General features: G+C 38.5%; 1 protein-coding gene across 1 annotated transcript in view; it reads left to right on the forward strand.

The window, feature by feature from the left end:
• The window catches only part of LOC124593960 (dynein beta chain, ciliary-like), a 746507-nt gene that overhangs the window by 660495 nt on the left and 62926 nt on the right, over positions 1-23086 (forward strand). Inside the window, exons 43-45 of the mRNA XM_047132308.1 lie at positions 2711-3430; positions 7357-11530; positions 11645-12063. Of these exons, the coding sequence (XP_046988264.1) occupies positions 2711-3430; positions 7357-11530; positions 11645-12063 (5313 nt within the window). The remainder of the gene's footprint in view (positions 1-2710; positions 3431-7356; positions 11531-11644; positions 12064-23086) is intronic.

Genomic DNA, 23086 nt, shown 5'->3' on the forward strand with positions numbered 1-23086 from the left:
CACCAGGTCTGGATGAGCTAAGTGTAGAGATAGTGAGAGCAGCAGGAGAGGTGGGGATACAATGGCTATATCAAGTATTGAAAATTGTGTGGAGCCACAAGATGATCCCAGAAGACTGGAAGAAGGGAATAGTTATCCCAATCTTTAAGAATGGAAATAGAAAACAGTGCAAGAACTATCCGGGGATAACATTAATGAGTCATTGGGCAAAGATTTTTGAGAAAATTTTGGAAGCACAAATTCTTTCGTAATGTATTTGGATCCCAAGTCATGTATCTGACACTTCTATTTTGTATTTCATCATATGTGATAACCACACCACAAACAGCACACACACATAATGATGCTAATGAAATACATACGTTTCATACACAGTTCTAACTAAACATTACTGGATTCTTCTGCATAAAATGCAGTTCACCATCATGAATGTGGTTATTATAATCACAGAGATCAGCTTACATTAGATAAGCTCCGCACGACATTGTGGAAAGCCAGTTTTTGAAGGCTGCAATTCATCGTTGCAACTGGGTGAAGCCAAAACTATAACAAGTTCAGTCAGCATTCTACTTAAGTGTAATAGTTAGAGTATGTGGAAGGTCATAGGTTTGAAACTCATCAAATGTTGTGAATTTTTTTATTTCTAAATCTAATCAAAAGAGTTAAAGAGTTTGATTTTCACTATTATTCAATTAATTGGTTTAAATTTAATTTTTTTTAAATTTGTATTTCTTTGCCACATCATTTGATCTTTTTATTGACTTTTTTATTTGCTCTTATTGTTCTACCTATCATTCTTTTTTCATCTGAAATTTGCCTGTGTCATCTACAATCTGCAACTAAGTGCCAACAAAGACTGCTCATCATCTCGTAGCATGGTAGCTTGGTGGAGCCAGTGAGAGGATAGTTTCTGGTAACCAGTGATAAGCATGAAGTTACAGTGGCTTTTAGCATCGAAAGTGAACATTTTCTGTCTTGAGTTTGCCCATAGAGGTTAGCTTTAATTTCCATGAACAGAGCGATTGTGATTTTAGCTTTGCCACAGATTGTTGACCATCACTTTCATGGCTACATTACACATCACAAGGTTGTGGTTAGCTTAGGGTGTGAATTTAAATTCAGGGCTACAAAATTCATCTCCTGCTGCTATTCAGTCATAAGTCACTTAAAACCAGCTTTTGACAGTGTATCTTGCATTTCTGACATACCTTGTGGTGGTCGCGTCCAACATTGCTCCTCATTACATGTTAACAACATTTGTGAAGTGACTTGCCATGTTTGTGTGTTACCTATAACTGAGGGATACCCGGCAACTGATGTGGCAACACTGTAGTGGCCATCACAGACACCAACTATCGAGTAATTTTAAATGGGCACTAGGTAGTTTTCTCTGCTTCCATATATCTTATTGGCAGTACAGGAATTTTGCTGTGTGAAGTAAATGCTGGCCAGTCATTCTGAAATTTTATGTGTCTTCTAAAATGAACCTTCATTCGGATATAATAAGCTAACTGAACATTATTACTCTCAATAAAATTTCTTGAGCTCCCGTGAGGTGTTGACTCAGTATTACTTGTCCATTCTCAAATGATAACTTCCTAATGTATGGTTGGTGGTCTCTTCCTTACATTTCCATGTTAATGGCTGTGATGTCAGTGGTGTTAGGCCCATTGACAAATAAGAATCTTTACATTCCACATTTGCGACTTCTGCTTCAGCCTCACAATGACCGGTTCCTAAATTATACTGGGCTGTAAGTTGCCATCTTAATTAAGATAATTTTCCAAAGACAAGTTATTACCAAAAAATAATCTAAGGAGGCACTTTTAATAAACATGACAGCTTACTATTCAGTACAGCTGGGGATACAGTTATCATGAGGCTGAAGCAGGCATGGTAGGTGCACCAGATTCCACAGTCGGAAGTGGTGCAATATAAGGACAACTTCCTGACCAGTCTTGACATTATTACTATTATTCTTTATATTTTATGGAATTGTGTAAGGCGACTTAATGGCCTAGTCTTGTGTCTATTTGGAAATGGCAGACCAGTACTGACTTAACATCTTTCCAATATATGTGGCAATGAGTAGTTAAGAGGATGTAGTTTTGAGCTTAGCAAACAAGCGGATTATATTGCATTACTTAATATAATGCTTTACATGCATTTAGATGAAAATTCCAGCGGTCCTCCAATTTTGATTATTGTCTACTACTCCTGAAGGATACACAAGACGACTACACACAAGAAATCAATTAATTTCAGTTATGTTCGATGCTGTATAGCAACCACTGATCTACAGGAGCTAACAATTACAGAAATACACAATAATTTATAACGTGTAAAAGGAAGAAAGCCGTGACATGGAACCTTGTTGTGGAAACAAGTGTTCAGAAAGCACGAGCTGCTGGTACCTATCTTTGCCAGAGCTTGAACTTCCACTTTTTGTTGTTGCCCTGTTTAGCTGCTACTGAATGCCATATATTTTAATAATTAAAGTTTTTGTCATTCTTCTTGTTTGCATTCTAAGTAACTTTTTCATTCTTTAATAACTAAAGAGTATGAACTCTTCTTATTTTACACATAAAGGACACTCTGAGAGGTTAGCTATCATTCTAATTTTCTCTGTCCTATTATCACAATGAAAAATAATTGTGATAATATTGTTTATTTTTACAGAATGCTCAAGAACATGTTTTTCTTTTTGCAGTCATTCTTGGTATCCACAAATGAAACTACTAGAATACGTTATTTTATGGATCTATTGATGCAAAAGAGGTTACCTCTTATGCTTGTCGGAGTGTCTGGTTCAGGCAAAAGTGTTATTGTAGCTGATAAATTAGGAAGTCTGTCAGAGAACTATGTTATTACCAATGTACCTTTCAACTTTTATACGACATCCGAAATGCTACAGAAAGTTCTGGAAAAACCATTGGAGAAGAAAGCAGGACGCAACTTTGGACCACCTGGAAATAAGACAATGATTTATTTCATTGATGACATGAACATGCCAGAAGTGGATGCATACGGCACTGTACAGCCTCATACATTAATACGGCAATATTTTGATTACTGCCATTGGTATGATCGCAACAAATTGACACTTAAGGATATTCACAACTGTCAGTACGTCTCATGCATGAACCCAACATCAGGAAGTTTTACAATCAATCCTAGACTTCAGCGACATTTCTGTGTCTTTGCTGTGAATTTCCCATCTGATGAACCACTGTTTCACATCTATCACTCAATCCTCAGTCAACACTTGGCAAATCCAATACTTAAATTCAGCAACAATGTCTGCAAGATTTCATCAGCACTAGTGAAAGCAGCACTGGCGTTACACCAAAAAATGGCAGCAATGTTTCTTCCTACGGCCTTAAAATTTCATTACATCTTCAATCTTCGAGACTTATCAAATATTTTTCAGGTAAGATTAAAAACATTTTATTCTCTTGACTGCATTTGAAATTTATATTTTATGTATAATTGATCTATTGTAGTATAAGAACTGTGAAGAAAATTTCTTTAAAGATTGCACAATTTTCAGTAAAGATGGTGAACTTTACATTAATGTTAACAACATATGTTGCTGAGCTTTTGGTACACCCACTAAATTACCAACTAATTGGACACAATCCAAGATCCACCCTCGCAGTTTCTCTTGTGCCAGTGCATCTCTTCTAATTTGCAGATGTCACAGTTCCCTCACACACCTTGCAGAATTAACACCCCCTGCAGAAAGTATATTGTGGGGAAATGGCGTAGCCTCAGCGCAGGGTTTCTTTCCAGAATGAATCTTGTGTATGTTTTCATTCATTATTCTCCTACTTTAAATAAATTTGAGTGAGTTATGACATGTTGAACATTTGCGATTGACAATAGATACTTTGAGGTAATGCATTTTAAAGTTTCACTTTATTACCATTGTTTAACTGGACATATTTAGAAACAGTTTCTGCATATATGTTACTCTTTGACTGTCCTTTGCCAAATGGTACAGAGTTTTTCAAATTAACATTTCATATTACAAGGTTAACTTCTTCAGACCTATAGTACATTGCAATGTTCACAAATTTAAAACCAAATAAATTGGCCCCAAATTGAAAGAAATTAGTGAACTCTGTGCTGCTTTCTTTTGGCAAAGTATTGGTTCTTTTATTCTGTGTTATGGCCAACTGCATATTGGCAACATCTGTAGGCATTTATAACTCTGATATAAAAAGGGTCCACTTATCTTGTTTGGTATCATTGTAATGACAAAATATTCTTCTTTTATACAAAACTATCTGAGCTCAATAAAATGCCTCTAAAATTTTGGTGATGCTATTTTGTGAAACATTGCACACACAGCCGAGAGATTTTGAAAAGCAAGAGGTCCATTTTCAGAAGACTGATGTCAGTTGCATTTAACAGTATTATTGACTGCTGTTGGGTTCAAACTACTTTCAAATCGATATGAGCATGTACAGAATGACATAAATTTACAGATATTATCAAATGTTTCTGCTTGTACTGAAAATTTTATTTATTTTACAAGGGGCCCCTTTTCTCTTTCTAACTCACGTATCTTGAACACTGAATGCTAAATACTATTCTGGTTGCCATTAGTTGAGTGTGGATACAAGAAACATGGACTTCTTCACAGCATCAGTAGAGCACCCTGCAAGGCAGTGGTTGAGCACAGTATAAAAATATCATGAAACAGATATGACAGTGCTTTTCTGTTTTTGATAAAACAAAAATGTAATACAACAAATATTTGATTCTTACCAGTCGCCTCATAATTCGGAATGGGTATGTAAATCTCAATTTGATAGTTCTTACTGACAGCTCAGAATACTGTTTGCATTACAGTTCTCATTTATCTTCCAAACTCTATACTGTCATTGTTTTAGTAAGTCATTTATTTCTGGGATGACATGCTTTTCCAAAGAAGACTAGTGACGCACAGAACTTCGATATCACACCCACTCAGTTACTTCCTCTTCTGAAGTTACTGCATTCACAGTGCAACCTTTAAAATGCATGTCATCTCTCAACTTGGCTTGCACATGAAAATAAATAATAGATTCACACAGTAGTCGTGCTTTTCCTTGCGATAACTTATTGTACTGTTTTATCGGTAGCAAGTCTCATTCATCGGAAAGGTATTGTGTCTGATACACAGTTCTAAAGGAAATGGCAGGGAGACTGGTTTTAATGTCCTGTCAACATTGAGGTCATTAGAGATGGAGCAAAAGCTTGAATTGCATCAAGGGTGGGGAGGGAAACTGGCCGTGTCCTTTGAAAGGAACCATCCTGGCATCACAGAAAACTTAAAACTGGATGGCCGGACTCAGGTTTGAACTGTCATCCTCCCAAATGCAAATCCAGTGTGCTAACCACTGTGCCGTCTCGCTCAGTCATATACGGTTCTAATCTGGTAGGAAGTTTCAAAACAGTGCTCATTCTGTGGTACAGTAGAACCCCTCTAATCCGACCTTGGATGGTCCGTCACTCCGGTTAGTCCAACCATGCTGAGGCTCGCGAGCCTGTGCCAACTTGTCACTGACTGGACGCCTGTCGGGCCATTGTTGCGGTGTCTATTGTTGTGCGTATTGTTATAATGTACGTTATTGTGCAGTTTTATCCTTTGTTGGGATTAAAAAACTTCGTTGTTTGCTTTATTCCGTGTTCTATACCGTACTTATTACTGTAGATTCACTGTGTGTACAGTTGTCTGTTTTTCAACATGTCTGGATTCGAACATAAACACGTAACTCTTTCACTAAATGAAAAATTAGCAGTGCTACAAAGACTGGGCGAAGGAGATTCGCTCCAAAAAATTGCAAAGAAACTGAATGTAGGTGTTACGACAATTAAGAATTGGAGGAAGAATTGGAAAGACATTGACTCCTATACAGTTACGATTGATGGTGAAAACGCTCTGAAGAATCGCAAAACATTAAAAAAGCCTAAACTTGAACTGCTTAATAACGCATTGTGGATGTGGTTTTGTCAAGAAAGAAGGAAAGGAACTCCAATATCCGGGCCAATTCTCAAAGAAAAAGTGATAGTTTTGCACAATAAACTGGAAGCCAAAAGTAAATTTGCTGCCAGTGAAGGCTGGATTGATCCTTAGAAAACTCGTCAAAAATGTATCCCTGACTTTGTTTTAGTTTTTACTGTAAAAACAATGCATACAGTGTAATCATTTCTTATTTTATACATACAGTAGTTTATTTCTTTGTAAAAAATTTCTTTTTTATATACAGTGCTATAAACATTTTTTAGTTTACAATATATATCATTTATACGTTATTATGTACAGTACAGTACTGTAATTTGTTTGTCATTTTTCCTTTTAAAACCAATACATATTATAGTGTGTGTAGGCGGTTTTTAGTTAATATACTGTTTAACACTGTGTAAAAAACATCTTTTTATATTACTGTAGATATCTTCTAGTTCTTAAATCGTTTAATTTTTTGTACTAAATGTCTTTTTATACTTTTTGCAATAAATATTAGATTTTTGGGATAATCCAACCTTTTTCTCGTTCTGACCATGGTCCCGGTCCCGAAGGTGATGGATTAGAGGGGTTGTACTGTAGTATGAAAACTTCATTCTGAATGTTTAACTTGACTCTTTCCACATCCCAGAAGCAAGGGATGGGGACGAGATGTGATAGCAGGTTAGGGGTGAAGAAAGGTGCTAATGCTGCCTTGTGCCACAACAAGAGACTGATCTTTGGGGGATGCAAGGAAAGGAATAGGCTGATGGAAGACAGAGACTAGCAAAAGTGGATGCCAGGGAGGTTATAGGAATGAAGGGAGGTTTCCCACCTGCAGGGAGGTTTCCCACCTGCTCTATTCAGAGAAACTTGGTGTTGTGGGAAGAATCCAGGTGGCACAGGTTGTGAAGTCAAGCACAGAGAATTCCAGGGTTTCCCACCATGTCCCTGCACCCTTTCAAAGGTAGCGCTGATGTCATCATCTCAGCTGTACCCTGCCATCCCTCACCCTCTTCGCCCCACACCTCTTCTTTACCCCCCCCCCCCCCCCCCCACACACACACACCCTTCCACTACCCACTCCAGCAAAGATCTCTGCACATCTCAGGCTCAGATGCAGTCAGGCCCTGGTGGCACACACAGACAGCACTATTTATCATTTGTGTAGATGGCCTCCTTGGCAAGAAATCTTTTCGTCGAAGGTTGGATGGACCTCGTGACCTCTCTTCTCTACCTAGGAGTGTCCTTCCTTGTCCTGTTTCCTTTCATTGCATTATTACCCCTTTTATTCTCCAGCTATTTATAAGATATTGTTAGTACAAGATTTCAGCGCTAATTTTTGTTGCAATTTGTGTTTTCAGGCAATGCTCTTCACTGTTGCTGATTGTTTGCCAAATCAAAATGAACTGATACGGCTGTGGATGCATGAAGCAACTCGTGTGTATGGAGATAAACTAGTGGACAATAGTGATATTGAAAGCTTTAACAAAATACTACATGACATTGTTAAGAAATCATTTGAAGAACTAGATGAAAGTGTATTTCATAAACCACTTATATTTTGTCATTTTGCAGATGGTATCGGAGAAAGCAAATACATGCCTGTGAAAGACTGGAATGTGCTGAGAAGATTACTTGAAGATGCTTTGGCACAGTATAATGATCTTGTAGCTGCCATGAACTTGGTTATGTTTGAGGATGCAATGCATCATGTGTGTCGTATAAATCGCATATTGGAATCTCCAAGAGGAAATGCCCTTCTTGTTGGAGTAGGTGGAAGTGGAAAACAGTCATTATCTCGTCTTTCAGCATTTATTTCATCTCTTGAAGTCTTCCAGATCCAGTTACGAAAAGGATATGCAATTAATGACATGAAATCGGATTTGGGAAATCTGTATTACAAAGCTGGCTTGAAAAGTGTGGGGATAATGTTTCTGATGACTGATTCACAAGTGGCTGAAGAGAAGTTCTTAGTTCTTGTGAATGACATGCTAGCATCTGGAGAGATCCCAGAATTGTTTTCTGATGATGAAGTAGAAAATATTGTTTCTGGATTAAGAAATGAAGTTAAAGCATCAGGTTCTATTGATAACAGAGAAAACTGTTGGAAGTTTTTTATCGATCGTGTTCGCCGACAACTAAAGGTGGTATTGTGTTTTTCTCCAGTTGGATCTACATTACGTGTAAGGGCTCGTAAGTTCCCAGCAATTGTGAACTGCACATCTGTTAATTGGTTTCATGAATGGCCACAGAAGGCATTAGAATCTGTATCAGAACGTTTTCTGTCAGAAATTTCTGTGCTACCTTCAAAGCTACACAAGTCTGTGTCTCTTTTCATGGCTTATGTGCACACAGTTGTGAATGAAATGTCACTCACTTATTTACAAAATGAACGCCGCTATAATTACACTACACCTAAATCATTTTTAGAACAGATCAGTTTGTATTCAAAACTTCTGCACGAAAAAACTGCTGAGCTACAAGCTCGTATTTATCGTTTAACAAATGGTCTGGAAAAATTAGCTTGCACTGCTCAACAAGTGGATGGTCTGAAAGAAGTACTGGCAAATCAGCAGGTGACTCTTAAAGAAAAGAATGACGCTGCTGACAAATTAATACAAGTTATTGGGGTTGAAACAGAGAAGGTGTCTAAGGAAAAGGCAATTGCTGCTGAGGAAGAAAGAAAGGTAAGAATAATTGAAGAAGATGTGAGCCAAAAGCAAAAAATGTGTGAGGAAGATTTGATGAAGGCTGAACCTGCACTTGTTGCTGCTCAAGAAGCATTGAATACATTGAATAAAAGTAACCTCACAGAACTTAAATCATTTGGAGCACCACCGCCAGCAGTGGTCAATGTTACTGCTGCTGTCATGGTCCTGTTTGCACCAAAAGGTAGAATCCCTAAAGATAGAAGCTGGAAAGCATGTAAAGTTATGATGGCAAAGGTTGATTCTTTTCTAGACAGTTTAATACATTATGACAAGGAAAACATCCACCCTGAGGTAATTAAAGCTTTGCAACCATACCTTCAAGACCCAGAATTTGTACCTGAAAACATACAGGGCAAGTCACTTGCCGCTGCAGGTCTCTGTGCTTGGGTTATAAACATCATGAAATTCTATGAAGTTTATGTTGTTGTTGAGCCAAAGAGACGTGCACTGAACCAAGCCAATGCAGAGCTAGCTGCAGCTAGGGAACGATTAAATTCCCTGAAAGACCAATTGAATTCCCTTGAAGCCAAGTTGGCAACATTAACACATGAATTTGAAGAAGCTGTTGCTGAAAAAGTAAAATGTCAGCAGGAAGCTGATTCTACTTCACTCACTATTGACTTAGCAAATCGTCTTGTTAATGGCCTAGGATCAGAGAACATTCGCTGGAGAGAAAGTGTGGCTACTCTTAAACAAGCTGGAAACATGCTGCCTGGTGACGTTCTTTTGGTAACAGCATTTATTTCTTATGTCGGTTGCTTCACTCGGAAATACAGAATTGACCTACAAGAAAAATATTGGCTTCCTTACCTGAAAAAGCTAGATCCACAAATTCCACTTACACTGGATGTGGATCCCTTGACTCTACTAACTGATGATGCTCAGATTGCCAAGTGGAACAATGAAGGCCTACCAAGTGATCGAATGTCTGCAGAAAATGCAACAATCTTGACCAATTCAACTCGTTGGCCACTTATGATAGATCCGCAGCTCCAAGGAATTAAGTGGATCAAAAATAAATATGGAGAAAGCCTAAAAATTGTTCGCTTAGGGCAGAAAATGTATCTTGAAGTGATTGAAGGGGCTCTGTCAAATGGGGACACTGTATTGATTGAAAATATTGGTGAATCAATTGATGCTGTTCTGGATCCATTATTGAGTCGAAATCTGATAAAGAAAGGAAAAGCTATAAAAATTGGTGACAGGGAAGTTGATTATAATCCAAACTTTCGACTAATTTTGCACACCAAGTTGGCAAATCCTCATTATAAACCTGAAATGCAAGCACAAACAACTCTGATTAATTTTACTGTTACAAGAGATGGATTAGAAGAACAGCTATTAGCGGAGGTTGTAAAAGCTGAACGCCCAGATCTAGAGAAACTGAAGGCTGACCTCACTAAGCAACAAAATGATTTCAAAATTACACTTAAAATGCTTGAAGATGACCTCCTGCATAGGTTAGCTTCTGCAGGAGAAAATATTTTGAAGGACACAGCCCTAGTGATAAATCTGGAGACCACAAAGAAGACTGCAGCAGAAATTGAGATAAAAGTTTCTGAAGCTAAGGTAACTTCTGTTCAGATTGACGAAGCCAGAGAACAGTACCGCTCAGCGGCTACAAGAGCATCACTGCTGTACTTTATTTTGAATGACCTGCACAAAATAAATCCAATATACCAGTTTTCACTGAAGGCTTTCAGTGTTGTCTTTTATAATGCAATGATGTGTGCACGTAAAGATGATAACATTCAGAAAAGGGTATTCAATCTCATTGACAGCATAACATTTGGTGTTTATATGTATACAAGTCGGGGACTTTTTGAATGTGACAAATTAATTTTTATGGCTCAGATGGCTATTCAGATTCTTTTAATGGATAATCAGATAGACCCAGCAGAACTTGACTTTTTGTTACGATATCCAGCAAACCCTAATGTTACCAGCCCTGTTGATTTTCTTACTAATCTGAGCTGGGGTGGGATCAAGACACTTTCTGCAATGGACGAATTCAGAAATCTCGACCGTGACATAGAAGCTTCAGTGAAGCGATGGAAGAAATTTGTGGAATCAGAAACACCTGAGAGAGAGAAGTTTCCTCAGGAGTGGAAGAACAAGTCAGAATTGCAACGGTTATGTATGTTGAGAGCTTTGAGGCCTGACAGAATGACATATGCTATGAGAGTATTTATTGAGGAAAAATTAGGCAGCAAGTACATTGAATCATGGACTATTGAATTTTCAAAATCATATGAAGAAATGAGTTCAAGCACACCAGTGTTCTTTATATTGTCACCAGGCGTTGATCCACTAAAAGATGTAGAAAAAGTTGGAAGGAAACTTGGCTTTACATTTGATAAACATAATTTTCACAATGTCTCTTTGGGTCAAGGCCAGGAAGTTGTTGCTGAGGAAGCAATGGACATTGCTGCTAGGGAAGGGCATTGGGTTATACTACAGAATATTCATCTCGTCAAGAACTGGTTGCCATATTTGGAGAAAAAAATGGAACATTGTGCTGAAATAGCACATCCCAACTTTCGTCTTTTCATGAGTGCAGAGCCATCACCTGATCCAGCTTTCCACATTATCCCTCAAGGAATTCTGGAGTCTTCAATAAAAATTACTAATGAGCCACCCACAGGAATGCTTGCAAATCTTCATAAAGCCCTTGATAATTTTTCACAGGAGACACTTGAGATGAGCACCAAAGAAGCAGAGTTTAAAGCTATATTATTTTCTCTCTGTTACTTCCACGCAGTAATAGCAGAACGTCGAAAATTTGGGCCACAAGGCTGGAACAGAATTTATCCTTTCAATGTTGGTAAGCTTTGTTCTGAAAACATGAATTTTTCTTTCCTGAAGCGTGCTTTCCAGTGTTTCTTTTTTCGTTTTTTACTTACTTATTGTGTGTTTTGAAACATAGTTATTTTTACAGGTGATTTGACAATAAGTGTGAATGTCCTGTATAACTATCTTGAGAATAGTGCAAAAGTACCATGGGAAGATCTTCGTTATCTGTTTGGAGAAATAATGTATGGGGGTCATATTACCGATGACTGGGATCGTCACTTGTGTCGAACATACCTTTCAGAGTACCTACGACCAGAGCTCCTTGATGGTGACCTCTCTTTGGCACCTGGTTTCCTAGCACCTCCAAATACAGATTTACAAGGTTATCATAATTACATTGATGCTTACCTGCCAGCAGAGACGCCATATTTATATGGGCTGCATCCAAATGCAGAAATAGGTTTTCTGACTACCACATCAGAGACCTTGTTTCGTACAGTTTTAGAAATGCAACCTCGTGAGGCTGGAGCATGTGGTACAAGCACTCTTACACGAGAAGAAAAGGTAAGATAGTACATAGAAACATTAACTGCATTTTGGCTTTGTGACCTATTCTAGTCTCCACTGCAGTCTAGAATCTTTATTTGCCATTGATCACATGCAATGAAGAGACTTCATTGCTTAAATTTCAGACATATAGAGTACACTTTGCATTTTAAAATATTGTATTAACACTACTTACATCAAAGAATTCTATGTTATAAAATGGACTTTCTGACAATCAATCATACGGTTCAATTTAAGGTGACAGTTTTGAAAAACTTTCAGGGAGCTGATTGTGGACAAGTTGGCCACTTTAAATATCAGCCTTTGAATTAGAATACCACTTGTCCTTTTGCATCCATAAGTAAAAATTATCAATATACCTTTTGCATTTGTTGTATAGGTGAATATTTTCCAAAAGTTATTCATGTACATACCCAGCTTTAGAAATAGAGAATTGGATGTGGAGACTTAAATCAACCATGACCCAGGGTTCCTTACTCAGGTAAAAAGGAAGGTATAAAACTATTTTGAGAGAGTAGTAAAACAGCCAAGAGAACTGCTAATAGTAAGCTTATCCTAGAAGCAAGTAAGAAATCAAAAGTCATCTCATCAATCAACAAAATCTAAGTTAGTAGTAGATGGTTAGTTGGTGAAACCATTATGAATCTCATAGATATCTGTGAAGTGCAGGCAATTTATTGATTCCAGTGTAGTAGAGAATGCTTTCACTCCATACATTTATCCTGACATCAACAAAACAGTTCTGCTAATATCAGATTTCAAACTGTACCTTGTAAAAATGTGATTAACATAATAAATCTGAACTCATTAAGATGGACTGGAATAAAATAATAATAATAATAATAATAATGTAAAGACTGTGTGTTGTAATATAGGACTCTCTCTCCCCCCCCCCCCCCCTCTCTCCCTCATGACTTGTCTGTCATTTGAACATAACTATCCTGAAAAACTGAAATATGCAGAAGTACAACCAGTCCATAAAAGGACTGCATACACTGAGGTGACATATATCCAAGGGCGTGATGAGAATACCAAATTTTAGGCATTACCTCTCACCACAGACAGTGCAGTGGCTGACAGCTGTCACTTAATGACCGATAGCAGCGGCATTTGGATAGTGTTGTCAGTGCTAACAGACAAGCAACACCACATTAAATAACTGCAGAAATCAATGTGGAATGTATGTTGAAAGTATCTGTTAGCACAGTGCAGTGAAATTTGGTGTTAATGGATATGTTAGCAGACGACCGTTGTGAGTGCCTTTGGTAACAGCACAACATCGCCTGCAGCACTTCTCCTGGGCTCATAACCATATCGGTTGACTGGTCAGATCAGTTCCGATTTCAGTTGGTAAGGGCTGATGGTAGGGTTTGAGTGTGGCGCAGACTCCACGAAGCCATGGGCACAGGTTGTCAACAAGGCACTATGCAAGATGGTGGTGGCTACATAATAGTGTAGGCTGTGTTTACATGGTATAGACTGAGCCCTATGGTCCAACTGAACTGATCATTGACTGACTTGATTATTTTCAGCTACTTGGAGACCATCCAGTGATGTAATTTTTGCAGATGACATGTGCCATGTCATCAGGCCACAATTGTTCGCAATTGGTTTGAAGAACATTCTGGGAAATTTGAGCAAATGATTTGGCCACCCATATTGCCCAATGTGAATCCCATCAAATATTTTTGGAATGTAATTGAGAGGTCAACTCATGCACAAACTCCTGCACCGGCAACAGTTTTGCAATTATGGACAGCTATAGAGGCAACATAGCTCAGTATTTCTGGATAGTACTTCCAGCAACTTGTTGAGCCCGTGCCACACTGAGTTGCTTAACTATGTTGGCAAAAGAAAGTCTGACATGTTATTTGGAGGTATCCCAGGATTTTTGTCACCTCAGTTTGTTGCCCTCAGTGTACAGCCAAAAAGAAAATTGTAATAAAATACACAAAATCACCCTTGGTAACCAACATGGATTCCGAAAATGGCACACTACAAAACAAACAATTAATAAACTTATTACAAAAGTAAGTAGGTGTCTTGATTACAAGATTCATATACCAGCATCTTTTTTGACTTTACTAAAACATTGAATATGGTAAACCATGTCTTGCTTCTTTGCAAAATGGCTACATGTGGCTTCCAGGAAAAGCTCTTCATCAGCTACCTTCTTGCTTAAAATGTAGAAAGCAAAGAGTAGTTATTCAGCAAAGGAATGAGAGGACCCATTCAAACTGGAATGAGATGTGGTCGGATTTTCCTCCAGAGTCAGTACTTGGCCTATTACCCTTCTTATTTTACATAAATGATATATCTTAAACATGGATACTATGCTAATGATTCTAGAGCACCGTTTTTTTGGGAAACCAATGAAGAAGTATTCAGTTGCATCAAACTATTTGTTAATGATTGATGAAAAGCCCTTGGGTTTCCAACTGAGTGGCAGTGTTAAAATAGCACAGCATTTTGAAGAGTGTCATATTTGTCATCTTCCAACAAAGTGCAATGTTGCAGATGTCGTAATGTTTCTGCTGCGAGCGTGCCTCTTCGATATGGCTACAGGTGGCAGGGTGCTGTCTAGCCATTGGATGGGGAGGGATGCGAGGCTGCTGTGGTGGGGGTAGTAGGAGTGCCAAAGACCATACTCAAATCTCTGGGCATTATGGATGATATCACATGAAGAACAATGCTGAGCATGCTGTCTCATTATATTGCCGCTAGCACAGGACACCATGTTGAACTTTGTCCCTATTGACCAGGTTCTTGTGACTCCTTATTTCTGTGGATTCCATAACAATGCTGTCACAGTAACTAGATGCTTGGCATAGTACCTTAGTGTTCTGAAAGTCAAAAGTGTGGTCTTCGTTTGTACTGCGTTCTGCTCTCACTTATTTATTTGTTTGTCCCAGTTGTATATTCCTGAGGTGCTCATCGCAGCACTTCAAGATACAGCACTGCATTTGCCAGATGTATTAGATGCTGTATACCCCAGCTATGTTAAGTTTTAATGGGTCTTTTGCAAAGCCAAAATACTCTGCCATTTTAGACAGTGGTCAGAAGATGGTTTTTATATTGGATTTTTTAAGCAGCTTCACAGTTTTGGCTGAGAGGAAGTAAGGAAAGAAAGCAAGTCTCCTGTCTTCTTCTTCCTCTTCTTAGTTTGCTGAAACTTTCCTTTCTGAAATGCCTTAATAATCTGTGCCTCTTTGCAAAAATTTTTTGCAGAACAGTTCCTCCAAATGTTGTAGTTTGGCTGGAATCTTTTCTTATCACAGATGATACATGCCCAATGTATCTGGATGGTTAGTACTACCCGCTGTTGCACTGGATTATGGCGGCTTGTTGCATGCAAGTAAAAGTCTATGTTGATGCACTTCCTATATATTGATTGGTCTACTGTACCGTGTGCCTTCTTCCTGATTAATACTTCAGGGAAAGAGAGACAACCACTCCCCACTCTTTCCATAGTGAATGCAGTGTGTTGATGGGTGTTGTTAAGGTGGTCCAGAAACTCATCAAGTGCTGTTTGTATGCTCCCCCTCCAGATTTGTGTTCCCAGAAGCCTATCAGGATCCCATAGCCACTTCATCTATCACTTCATAAAACTCTCCTTTGCACTTGAAGTAAGTGGTCATCAGTGCATGTTGAAAAAGTTTAACTGTTTGCAAGAAGCAAAGATTAAAAAGCACCAAAGAATCTTGAAAAAAATACTCCTCTGAACAGCAACATAACATCAAAGCGCACAAACAGGTCATCCCTCTGTAGTCGCATGTTCTGAAGAGCTTACATGAAATTGACCAAATTCTTCATGTGGTAGCTACAATGTCCCACAAGAGACTTTAGAAACGTATCCAATTTTTGGCCAGTCCATAATTGTGCGAGTTAGCGGTGTTAGTATAGGCCGCAAGGTGCCCATTACTTGTGGAATTTGGAAAGTCCTTACAGGGATATGACCACTTCTTCTCTTCTTCTGGTAGATCTGAGCTCTTCAACAGAGCCACAGTTTTCTAGTCACCATCAAAGCTGGATCCCTCTTGAGCTTTTTGTAGGCCAGGTCCTGTAGTGGCGAACCACTTTTATACTGTTAGTTATTGATGCACATCAGTACCATGACATTCCCTTTGTGTGCTGGAAGGGCCATAGTGTCAGCATTGTCTCTCAGAGATCAGAGAGCCTCCCGCTCCACCATAGTCACATTTGCTTTCCGAAGTCGGGATTTGCAATGACCCTGCATGTCCCCATCTGATGTCCTCTACTTCTTCCTTTGGCAAGCCTCATATTATGTCCTCCATGCCACTAATTGTGTCTCATTTTGGTATGGTCCTCAGGACAGGCGCGAAGTTCACCCTATTAGCAAGGGCTGAAGTTGTAGCTGAATCCAATACTTTCTCTGTCAAATTTACAATGGCTCTCATGTTATTCTCCTTCTTGTTGATCATCTGAGTTCCTGACAGTCCATCAAGTTTGTGGAGCTGTTTTGCAGCAGTGTGTTTCTGTACCTCGCTGACAGCGTAAGAACTGCAGTTCATACACACTAAAGTGTGTGCTGGTGGTGCACTTGTTATACAAAGGTGACATGTGAGCAGGATACCCACATTCTTGTCCAGCTCTTTCCATGTGAAGCGAATGCACGATCTCGCTATGGGCATGCCTGTTTGTCGTAATATTCAATTGATCTTCAATTTCTATGGGTGTCGTAGTCCCTCAAACTGTGACAGGATGTTCTTGTTTTGACACCACTGAAGGAAAGCTAATGTGCTGAGAAGTTGTGCTTTCATTGTATATTCTTTCTGCAGCTGTTTGAAGCTGCAGAGCATTTTCTTCCAGTAGAGGTGCTGTATGTGTGGATGGAATCTTTCCCAATGTATACTGAAATAGTTTGATTATTCCACTCAATAATGTCATGCGGAATCATTCTCTGGAGTAATTGATCACTTAGAAAGAAACTATTGATGGTATAAAAGTGAGCAGTAATAATAATAATAATAATAATAATGTGTTCATTAATGTTAACACTAATGTTGTATACGTATTCTGTAAACTGACTCATTCCACATCATTTCATTAAAAGAATCATTCAGATGATCCATGGAACATGTAATTAGCTAACTAACTAACTGTTGATGAAAAGCTCTTGGGTTTCCGACCAGGTGAGAATGTTAAAATATCATGACATTTAAAAGTGTGTCACACTTATCATCATCTGGCAAAATGTAGAGATATTGTGGCTGTCATAATATTAATGCCCCCTCCACCTGGCTGTGGGCAGCGTGGTAGACCTTTGCATCTTAATTGGAAGACATGTCTTTGCTGTTTGGTTGACATTGTCATTTCTTTGAAGATATCTGAAGAACATCTAAGCTGCCTAACAACTATGTTGAAGTGTGTTCAGACTTGATCTCCATTTGAATCTGAAAGGGTGTCTTTGTTACCAAAGAAAGTCTTGGGGCACCTAGCTAATGGTGATGGAGTTCATCCTGATGCACAGAAAATAATAGCAATCACAAATTTTCAGACTCCTTGACACATTCATGATGTGAGAAGTTTTCTCAGAATATGCCTGTACTACTGGCAATTCATAAAGGACTTCTGTACCAAGGTATACCCGTTGCAAGAACTACTGAAGAAAGACACCAAATTTTCCTGGATCGAGGTGCAAGAAAGATGTCCTTAAGGAGGCTGTAAGTCAACGGGCACAGTGTCACATAGTGTGACAGCCTTGAGAGTGACAGCCCTGTGTCGTCTGCTGTTGAGTAATAAATATAGTGGAATGTTGTGATGTGATTGCCAAGCAACACATATAAGTTCAGACTGAGCAGGTGTTGCAGGGAATTTTCGATGAGGGGAGAGGGAGAACTGAGGAACTGCTTGGCAACAGTGTGCTAAAATGGTGAGATTCTGGCTGTATTTGTTCCTACAAAACTGTCTCCATGATTGTACCACTTATACAAAATAAATTGCTCTTATTGACAGTTGTGTTTAAAATCATTTAACAACTATGACAATGATGACTAACACGTTGTCTGTGTACAGAATGTAGCAACTCTTAACACATGAAATCTGCTAACAAATGAATATGTGTGGAATTAGGGTAAATTAAACTACCTCTTTATTATAAACAAGAATCTTAGATTACTAATGCTGTGCGTGAAAAAACAAAGTTATCCATAAACAAGTGAAGAAGCTACTCTCTGCATGGATAGTTTACAGTAATATTTAATTGTCTGTGTTCATTTAATGAGAAATTGCACATTCATATGTGTGAATAAGACATTTAAATAACACATGAAATCCAGCATGGAATGTAAAAATATTGTGAAAAGGAAAGTTGCTACTCACCACATAGCAGTGCTGCTGAGTTGCAGATAGGCACAACAAAAAGACTGTCACAAATAAGCTTTCAGCCAACAAGGCCTTTGTCAAGAATAGATGACAGACACATGTACACACACACACACACACACATACACACGCACGTGCACACACACAAACACGGACATGCAAATGCTAGTGACAGTCTTTTTGTTGAGCCTATCTGCGACTCAGCATCTCCACTATATGATAAGTAACAACTTTGCTATTCATAACATTTTTTAAATAACATAGTGGGGAACTGACAAAAAAGAGTAAAGGAGCACTTTCGACTAGCGATTGGTGTTCCGGTTTGTGCAATGTTGAAAATTTAATAAGAAAATGTATTATATGACATGTAAATGAAATGAAACTACATTTAAATGAACTTTGCTAAACTATATGATGTATTTACTGGGAATATTTAGAACTTGTAAAATGATTGTATAAACAAATGATGTTCAGGCATGTAGAGAATCATTTGATCTAGGTAGCGTGTCACATGATATAACTGAGGAAAGAGTGTGCATGGCTGGTATCTGGATCTTTTTCCAGTGGGAGCTGCTGAGTTAAGGTTAGTTGAGTAGACAGAATACTGCTTGTGCTCAAGTGTGTTCTGAATAAGGTGTATGTATGCGTATTTGGAAGTTAAGTCAGCCTGTATATCATTTGGTTGTTTTGAGACTGTTAAACTGTGTTGACTGAATTTATGGAGTTCAGGGAAGTTATGCAGTCTGATTGAATTTCAGTGCACTATGCAATGATTTTGGTTTATGAGTAGTCATTTCCTGCAACTACTCTGTTCATTCTGCTAAAACAGTTATTTCTAATTTCATCTGTACCAATGTGGATAGTATTATCCTGTGTAGGGCCATCACTCAAAGTAAATTTGTCTTCTGTGAATAAATCAACAGTAAAACTCAAAGGTGCTGTAATCCTGCATTATTATCCTGTGGGGTTATTACCTTAATTCCCAGTTATTTAATTATTTCTATTTATTCATTTTACATACATATACCATTCACTGACTGCTTTCATAGACTCCTGATGATCTTTAGTTGCTTACATGTGGGCATAATGCAGCAGTATACAACAGAACCCCTGTGTGGATGAGCCATATAGCAGTTTTCTTCAGTTGTACACTTGCCCACTGGTGAATGGGTACCTTCACATGGTTAACTAAGCCTATGTACACTGCAAGGCGCTAGCATCTTCTTCAGTTCTAGCATTGTATGATGAGAAAGCTGAAGCAGAACTTCACATTAATGCTAGTGGTTTTGGGATAGGGGTAGTCCTAGTAAAAATTTTCGAAGGAGCTAATAAGGTGATAGCTGATGCTTCCAGAAAGTCCAAGAAGTTCTCTACAACTGAGAGGTAGTGCTTTGCAGTTGTTTGGGCCATCAACAAGTTCCTGCCATATTTATTTAAAAAACCTTTCAGTGTTGTGATGCATCACTGTTCTCTATGGTGACTAGCCAGAGGTGTAACTCTAGCAAGCATCTGCAGTAAAATACTGCATGTGCACTAGGAAACCAAATACTAGCAAAGGGCCCTTCTCAAGACCAAATGACTAAAAAACTCAGACCTTCAGTTCTTGTTTGCCAACAAAATGTAAAAGTAAGTAACTTAATTAAAAGTGATTACTTGTCAAAATTTGTTTTAAGTAGGAATACTGACATGGTTATAATCCAGGAAACCCACGCATCAAATGGAGAAGAACTTCATAAAAGTGGAAGGATATATGGCTATGAGCTTATTGGTGCAACTTACCACAATGTTTATGATGTTGCTACTTACATTAGAGCTAGCACTGATTATGCGCATCTAATCTCAGCAAATAAAGCTGATGTAATTTGTAATGTTTCAGTAGAGCTTGTAGAGCTCACTATCCATAATGTCTCAAACCACCTAATGTAGAGTGGCCACCAAATGTTCTGCCAATTACAGTCCATCCATGAGTATATACTGGTGATTTTAACAACTACCATGACCAGTGGAAGTGTGCATGGAATAGTGACTGTGGTAAGTAACTTATTGACTGAGCTGAAAAAACAACCTTTACCTAGTTTTTGAGCCAAGGATTTAGAGACATTTTGATTAGCTGTGTGGCAGAGAGGCTTTAACCCATACCTCTGTTTTCTCTCCCATGATTATAAAGGTCAGCCAATTCCTACATCAAGAAAAGTCTTGTCAGGCTTCCCACATAGCCTACACAGACCTTTTATTCTCAGTATTGGCTTGTCCATCCCTCTGGTTAAGGCAGTGCCACAACCTAGATGGAATTTTAGAAAGGCAAACTGGCAGGGTTTCTTGGGCCACCTGGAAAAATATATTTGCTTCATTCCACCAGAACCCTAGACTGCCACCATTTTGCTTGAGCTGTTCTTGGATCTGCTAAGAAACATATTCCTCGTGGATATAGGAGAGAACATATCCCAAGATAGGATGAGAGATGTGACTACCTACATGAACAGTTTAACAAAAGTGGAGATAATGAAAATCTCGGTGAACTTCTTTTTAGTCTTCTACATCTACATCGATACTCTGCAAATCACATTTAAGTGCCTGGCAGAGGGTCTTGATATTGCAAGGAAAGTTTGCTGGTCTCAGACAGTAGGAAACTTGAATTTCAAATATTCTGGTAGATAGGCTTGGTTGTTGCTCTGTAAATTGAGTGGCTTCTTTAATAAACCTGGTCAGAAACCTCGTGACTCACTTCTTCTCTATTGCTTTGAAGACAGAAACATTTCCCAAGGAACTGAAAAATACAAAAATTGTGACAATCTTAAAACCTAACAGATCAGTGGATCTCCTCCAGAGCTTTAACCAATTTTCCTGCACAGTTGCAAGTATGAGCTCTTGGAAAGATTTATTTACAATAGAATTAGTGGTTGTATTTTAGAACACATTGCAATGGAATAAGTGGAATTTAAGCCTCGCCCTAGTTGCAATGGCCAGGTACTAGCACTGACAACTTTCATACAGGCCAATTTCCAGCAGAAACTAAAAACATCTGTGCTCTTTATCAACCTTATGGCAGCATATGACACCACCTGGAGGGAAGGGATGATTTACAAATCACTGAAAATAATTAAATCCCAAACAACAGCACCTCGTATTAACAACATGATAAGGAATTGATACTTTCAGGTTTTCTTGGGTGAAAATAGAAGCTCAATAAGGAAACTAAATAATGTCCTGCCATAGGACTCAGTTCTTGCACCTCTCCTGTTCAGCCTTTATGTTTCTGTCCTTCCAAGAACACCTTCAAGGAAATTCGGCTGTGCATATGAGACTGCTCTGGCTTGTCAGTCAAAAGAGCTTGTTCGGTTAGAGGGAGCACTAACAGTGGACTTAGCGGCCCATAACTCATATTTTAAAAAATGGAGTCTGAAGCCCAATGCCGGTAACAGTGAGGTTTGTGTGTTTCACCTTAACAACAAACAAGCTAACACTGAGCTCAAGGCGCAATTTGACAGCAATATTCTCCATCAGAACAAGTACCCTAAGTATCTTAGCATCACACTCAATCACATTCTATCTTGTAAAAAAAACAACTGGAGACCACATTGATCAATATAAAAACCCACAGCAACATCATTCAGAGGCTGTGTGGCACAACCTGGGAGGCTTCTTTGGAGACTATCCATACATTGGCTCTTGCACTGTTTTTTCGGCTGTAGAGTATTGTGCTTCAGTTGTTACACCAACCTTATCGACGTGCAGCTCACCAATATGATGTGCAAGATTACTGGTACAGTTGGAATAACTCCTGTCTCTTGGCTCGCCCCATCCCCCCTTCCCCCTCCCCAAACAATATCTACCCACCACATATTTGCAGAACTGTGACTCTGCTTTGCTTAGAGATTACCACAGTATACAGCAGAATAAAGAACTATGTAATCATTACAACATATCTGCCTTATGAAGAAATAGGTTTTGTTCAAGACATCCACCACTACTGTATGTTGAACAGCTAGCTACAACTAATACCAAACCAAGAGATAACTGGAACAAGAACTGCCAACACATTGAAAATTACCAAGAATGGGAATGGTTTGAGAAACATAACTGTGGTACTCTGGATGTCGAACTTGACAGTAAACTGTGGGTCAAATTAAATAGAATTGACACCAGATTTGGTCAGTGCTCTGACTCATTCTGTAAATAAGATATTCTGGAGTCTCTGAGTTGTGACTGTGGCACACTGAAACAATCTGTCAGACGTATAAGAGAAGATTGCATCCTACAGTGCTATAAGTGCGCATGAAATGATTTTATCTACACCATCGTCACAGTGGTGGAATGGATAAGAAACCTAGATATCATTATTAAGTCGATTTATTTTTATTTTATGCAATGACATTCATTCCATATTATAAATTACGACATGTGTGTGCCATACAAATGATGATGATGAGCCTGAAGAAGCTATCATGTTGGCTGGTGAGATGAGCAGTGAGGTGTGTGAGACGGGCAGAAAGTAAGTGTGCTAGATATTTATATTTCTTAGGAAAAAATAGGAAAAAATGTATTTGGAAAAAAAAAAAATTGTACAGGCTACTGTTGATACATATGTAGACTATTCTTGCACATAATTGCTATCTGATCAATGCATATTGTGAGATGTGGCATAAGCTTCTTTATGCCATCCCTCAAAGAATTC

This window comes from Schistocerca americana, chromosome 2 (assembly GCF_021461395.2).
Source record: "Schistocerca americana isolate TAMUIC-IGC-003095 chromosome 2, iqSchAmer2.1, whole genome shotgun sequence".
In the NCBI taxonomy this organism is placed as follows: domain Eukaryota; kingdom Metazoa; phylum Arthropoda; class Insecta; order Orthoptera; family Acrididae; genus Schistocerca; species Schistocerca americana.